At 46.6% G+C, this 6299-nt stretch overlaps 1 protein-coding gene across 1 annotated transcript in view; it reads left to right on the forward strand.

Moving 5' to 3' along the window:
* LOC149150253 (E3 ubiquitin-protein ligase RGLG5-like) overlaps positions 1-6076 on the forward strand; it is a 29258-nt gene extending 23182 nt beyond the window's left edge. Inside the window, exons 6-7 of the mRNA XM_089442745.1 lie at positions 5679-5863; positions 5961-6076. Coding sequence (XP_089298871.1) covers positions 5679-5863; positions 5961-6076 — 301 coding nt within the window. The remainder of the gene's footprint in view (positions 1-5678; positions 5864-5960) is intronic.
* Positions 6077-6299: the final 223 nt, after the last annotated feature.

Below are 6299 nucleotides of genomic sequence, written 5' to 3' on the forward strand. Positions count from 1 at the left end.
GAAATTAGCTCTTTCTTCAACTCCAGTTTTGATCAGCCGGACTATACTCAGGATTTTATTTTGTTTTCATTTTCCTCAGATCATACTATGGCAGCGGTATTGATGCAAAGGAGAGACCAGCTTGAGAAACCAATTGCATTTTTCAGCAGAACCATAAAGGATGCGGCATTGAAGTACAATATAATTGAAAAATAGGCCCTTGCTTTGGTAAAAGCATTGAAAGATTTTCGGGTTTATATTTTTCATTCTCACATCCTCGCTTATGTCCCTAATGCTGTTGTTAAGGATGTCTTAGTGCAAACAGATCCAGAAGGGAGAAGAGGCAAATGGATTGCTGCCTTGCTGGAATATGACGTGGAAATCAAACCGACAAAGCTCATTAAAGGACAGGGGCTGGCTAAACTAATGGCTGAGTCAAATTTGCATGCCTTGGACATTAATCTAATCACTGCTATGTCTGAGGAAGATGAAGAGAATCTGCCCTCTCAGGTATCAGAAATTTTCCTTCTTTCTCCTTGGTATTCGGACATTGTTTATGTACTCCAAAATCTGTCATCGCCACTTGGAATGGCTAAGAACAAAAGTAGGGCATTGAAATTGAAGGCTGCAAAATTTTTTATTATGAATGGTGCACTCTATTGGAAAGACCCCGGCGGTGTCTTGCTGAATTGTTTATTAGAAGAAGAGGCAAAACAGGTTATGGAAGACTTTCACAAGGAATATTGCGGAAGCCATCTTTTCTGGAAGACAACAGCCAATAAAATCTTGAGAGCAGGGTATTATTGGCCAACTCTTTTTACTAATGTGTACAAAATAGTGGCCAACTTCCATGAATGTCAGATGTTTCAAGGTAAGAGGAAGTTGCAGCCTTTACGACTCAAGCCCATTGAAGTAAGTGCTCCATTTCAGTAGTGGGGTTTGGATTTCATTGGTGAGATTCATCCTTCTTCTTCAGTGCAGAATAAATGGATCCTCACAACCATAGATTATTTCACCAAATGGATTGAGGCTATTCCTACGAGGAAAGCTACTGATTCAGTAATTATATCATTTCTTGAAAACAACATTTTGCCTCGTTTTGGATGTCCAAATAAGCTGATCACTGACAATGCAGCAACCTTTAAATCGAAAAGAATGATTGAATTTTTTCATAAGTATCAAATCACTTTGGGACACTCGACTGCCTATTACCCTCAAGGTAATGGATTGGTGGAATCCTCAAATAAATATCTTGTCAACATTATCAAAAAGCTACTGGAAACTAACAAGAAAAGTTGGCACAAAAAGCTGGTCAATGCACTTTGGGCAGATAGGGTAATTCAAAAGAAATCTATAGGCATGTCTCCTTTTGAGCTTGTGTACGGTGTGGACAGAGTTTTCCTGACCTCTTTGGCAGTCCCGGTGGTCAAACTTTTGCAAGAAGATGACAGAAAAGATGATAGTTTGCAACGAAGGATCAATCAAATGATTCATTTGCAGTAAACTAGAGAAGACGTATTTCAGACCACTTCCAAGCTGCAAGAAAGAATTAAGAGGATATATGACCGAAAAGCAAAGGCGGACAGGTTTGAAATCGAAGACATAGTGCTGAAATGGGATGCAAGGAATGAAAAGAAAGGTAACCACAGCAAATTTGAAAATCTTTGGAAAGGACCGTACAAGATTGCTCCAAGTCGGGGCTAGAATGCTTTCCTTTTGCAAGAGCTGAATGGTGAAGACTATCCTGGTGGGCCGGTCAATGGTCAAATCCTCAAACGGTATTATTTGTGAAATTTTTTATGCTGTCCTACTCATCATTGTATATACTGGTTTGTTTAAATTTCATTGCAAGCGTGTATTGTTTTCATTCTTCAGTTTGGGGCCTGAGGTGAAGGCTATAAAGCTGAGGTTTGATTTCAGTTTTTGTTTTGGTTTGATATAGTCAGGTCTTTCAGTCAATTTCAGTCTTGAAAATGAGTCAATTTTGAGTCACATTCAGTCCTGAAATTGAGTCATTGAGTCAAGAGTTTGGTTTCAGTTTGTAGAAGTTATAGACTCCATATCCCAATGGATGAAGGCACTGCCTGCTTTCCCAAATATCTATAGTTCTTGGCACTACCAAGGAGATACCATCTCCATTGGAGCCAATGTTAGTGTCGGTATCTTCATCCCTCTGTCAGAGATCAAATTCTCTTGTTGCATTTCATATTAGGTGTCCCGCCCAATCATCTGTATTCCATTAGGCGCATGGATCATCTGACGGTAGTGGCTTCTCCTACAGTTTCCCTCATGTCATTTACCTGTTGGCTCATGTTTATTCATCAAAACTTGTATACAGTCACCTTTTTTGTTTTAAAGATTACAGAAGTATTTTCTAGAGTTTCATTGTCATTTAGGTCTAGGGTTTCATTAGGGTTTCGTCAAAAAAGGTTTCAAAAAGTCCAATAATAACCAGCAGGCACATGAGGAGGTTCCAACATCAATAAATTTCATGATCAAGTGTTCAGAGATGTGTTTTTCCTCAAAACTCTGTTTTGAGGAAAAACAGGGTATCTTTAGATTTTATTGTACAAATTCATGTAATTTTATCCCTTCATATGTAAATTGCTTCACCTGCAACCCTGGCCATTTTTCCTAACCCCAGCAGCTCCGACCCCCTGCAAAACAAGCAAAACATAAGTCATTCAGTTCATCACAAGCTCTAATAAGGTGAAAAAGTTCAAAACAGAGTTAAAATAAAGTCATTTTCAAAACATTGTAAAAGTGGGTTTTGCCAACCAAAAAATTAAAAGACTCCTTGTATATAAGTCATGTCTCCAATTTGAAAAGCTCATTTGCATTTCAAAAACAAACTTGAGTAAAGCAAAGTCATGTTTGGGGGCGAGTAAGAGAAAGTGGGAGAAATTTGCCAAAAAATAGAGGCGCGGCACATTGGGCAACTGGCACGGCACACATAATTGGCGCGGTGCATTGGGCTGCGATTTCCAGTGCAAATTTACACGGGCACGGTGCGTTGGGTTTGATGCGTGGCACATATAGCCAGCAAGCCCGAAACCTTCAACATTTCATTCCAAATCACCCAAAACGTGTGGATCATCATTTGTGCAAGTAGGTTGAGCCTTCATCACTGCTAGTGAAACAACTTTTAATGTAATTATTGGTGGTTGTCTTATGGTGATTGTTTAAAAAAGAAATCAAACCCTATCTCTTGAAATCTCTCAAAGTAAACTGCTACCTAGGGTTTGTATTGACTATTTAGCCACCAAGTCCACCTTTCTACTCCCTCACTCCATTTTCCCTCATTTCCCTATTCCCTAAACTCATATATCCCTAAAATTCACTAATCCCATATCCCTGATTCCCATTTTCCAAAACCCCAAATATAAATTCCCAAACCCTAGTCCTATACTAAAAGCTCCCAAATTACTTTTGAATTCTCTATTCCCTTAACTAAACCCTGTCCCATCTGTCCCTAAATCCCTCATTGTTTCCACCCTCCACAGTCCCTCATATCACTTTTCCCTTGGTGGCAAAAGTCAAAAAACATCACAATCACTTACTTCTCATCAAGGCAGCTCCAATACAGTTCATCCACTAGCAGATATGGCATCCGATCCCTCATATGATTATGAGGAGGAGACACATAGTGGCTCACCTACAGAGGTACATGCACCTAGCAGGCCTCATAGAGGTGGCAAGCATATTCGAGAAGAACCAACCACTCTTACTGAGTACAGGCCTGCCCTCTTGCCATCTCTTTTTTCCAACACCTGTCCTGCTATGAATTTTGTGAGAAGGTTGCTAGCATTCAGTTTCATCATGAGTTAGCTCGTTTGTTTGTGTTGCATTTACATGATGGTCAAACCACTCTAGCTGGTGTCACATTCACATTAACACCAGAATCTATTTCACTAGCAACCGATATTCCTAACATTGGAGAGCAATGGAACAACAGGCAGCAAATTGACCGGTAGCATTATGAACCATACATCAAACCCGGTTATTTGAGACATCTCAACAGAGTTTTTCATTTCTGGTACCTCAAATATTCTTATGCTCCTTTGATGAAATTGATCATGAAGTATTTCAGCTGTGAGGGTCGGTTTTCCTGTTTATATGCTTATCATATCAGACTGCTGATGTATTTTACCAGGGTGAGGATGATGAACCTCCCCTACTTCATGTGCCGAAACATTGAGAAGATGACCACCTTAGTACAGCACAATACTCCTCAACAGCAGTTCAACAGTATATATCATTTTGCTCTCATTAAAATTGTGGTCATCCATCAGCTTGGCCTGTACAGCATTATTTGGGAGGACTTCATTTCTCGTGAGTTTTTCAGAGCTCCTCAGGGACCTTCAGAGGCTTTGCATAAGACAGGTGGACCTTCTTTGATCAGGTGTTCATGTCCTAAGTGTCGTAAAATGCTCAAAAGTTAAAGTGCTTAGAACTGGTTCAAAGTTGAATGACTAGAAAGTGCTTGTCTTCCCAATTCCGGCGCCGCAAACGGTTCGAAAAATGGTCGCCGTATGAGGAAGTTATGGCAAAAAGAAGAATTTGTCCATAACATTAGAAATTTTAATTTTTCAAAAAAAAATTAAAAAAGGAATATTCCGCCTGGCACGAAATCCGAGGCAACCATCAAACATTAAATGTAACTGCAGTTAAGTTGAACAATGCAAACTATGAAACGGGAACTATAAACTCAAAACGGGAACTCTGGCCAAAAAACCCCAAAAAAACATCAAAAACAGTGCTAAAAACAAAAAGTGTGTATACTAGAACGATGTTTTTATTTTTTAGGCGTTAACTTTGAACATGTTTTAAAAATGGCAGTAACTACGAACTTTACTATGAAATTTTCGTGCAAAATATAGCTTCAAAATGAAAGTGATGATACTGGAATAATGATTTATTTTTTTTAGGGTCAATTTTCAACATTTTTGAAAAATGCTAATAAAACCAAATTTTTATGTGTCAAACAAAGTTGTTTATGAGGAAAAAAAACACATTAATGTTTTTGGTAGAATATCATTTTTCTTTCCTAAGTATAAATTTAACATGTTTTCAACCATAACATGCTAGGGTGGACACCACAGCCCGACTCGTCCCCTACCTCTAACCCCCCTCTCGACACCCTTACTACCTTCACCCACAACCCACACCCCTGGCCCCTTTAATCCCTACCAACCCAACCCAACGCCTGCCCGAGCGCCCTCACCCTTCCCCCTGCCCGGCCCAGGCGCCCTCTCAACCCCCGCCCCCCCAACCCTCCCAACCCCCCCCCCCCGCCGGCCGGGGCGCCTTGCAACCCTCCCCGCCCGGGCGCCCACACAACCCCCCGAGCCCAAACCCTCTCAACGCCCCCCTCCCCTGGCCCGGGCGCACTCACCCGCCCCCCGAACCAACCCCCCACCCGGCCCCGGCGCCCTCACCCGCCCCCCGGCCCTGGTGCCCTCACCCACCCTCACCCGCCGACCCACCCGGCCTGGGCACCCTGCCAACCCCCCCCCCCCCCCCCCGCCCGGGCACCCCCACCCGCTTGGCGCCCTCACCCGCCCGCCCCCCCCCCCACGTGCCCTCACCCGCCTGGCACCCGCCTACCAGCCTGGGCGCCCTGACCCACCCTGCCTCGGCCGCGCCCCCGCCTAGCAGGCGGCAGGGCGATTCCGGGAATCGCCCTGCCGCCTGCCGAGCGGGGGCGCGGGCTGCCCGCGTGACGCCTGGCTCCGCCGCGCAGCGGCGCGACCTGGGCGACCTACGCCCCCGCCAGGCAGGCGGCAGGGCGATTCCGGGAATCGCCCTGCCGACTGTCGGGCGCGGGCTGCCCGGGTGGCGCCTGCCTCGGTCGCGCCACCAGGGCGGCCAGCGGCCCCTCCCGGCAGGCGACAGGGCGATTCCGGGAATCGCCCGGGCGAGCGGGTGAGGGCGCCAGGGCAGGTGAGGCGGGTGAGGGCGCCGGGCGAGCGGGTGGGCAGGCGAGCGCGCCAGGGCAGGTGGGCAGGCGAGCGGGTGGGCAGGCGAGCGCGCCAGGGCAGGTGAGGCGGGTGAGGGCGCCGGGCGGGCGAGCGGGAGAGGGCGCCCAGGCTGGTGAGGGAGCGGGGCGGGCAGGCGAGGGCGTCGGGCGGGAGAGGGCGCCCGGGCGGGTGAGGCGGGTGAGGGCGACGGGCGGGCGAGGGCGCGGCCGGGCGGGCGGGTGAGGGCGCTCGGGCGATTCCCAGAATCGCCCTGCGCCGGGCGGGCAAGGGCGCCCAGGTGGGTGAGCCGGGTGAGGGTGTCGGGCGGGCGGGCGAGGGCGTCGGGAGGGCGGGTGGGCG

This window comes from Pinus tabuliformis, chromosome 9, assembly GCF_031772625.1.
Source record: "Pinus tabuliformis cultivar Carrire ecotype Pingquan chromosome 9, CPIR1, whole genome shotgun sequence".
Lineage (NCBI taxonomy): Eukaryota > Viridiplantae > Streptophyta > Pinopsida > Pinales > Pinaceae > Pinus > Pinus tabuliformis.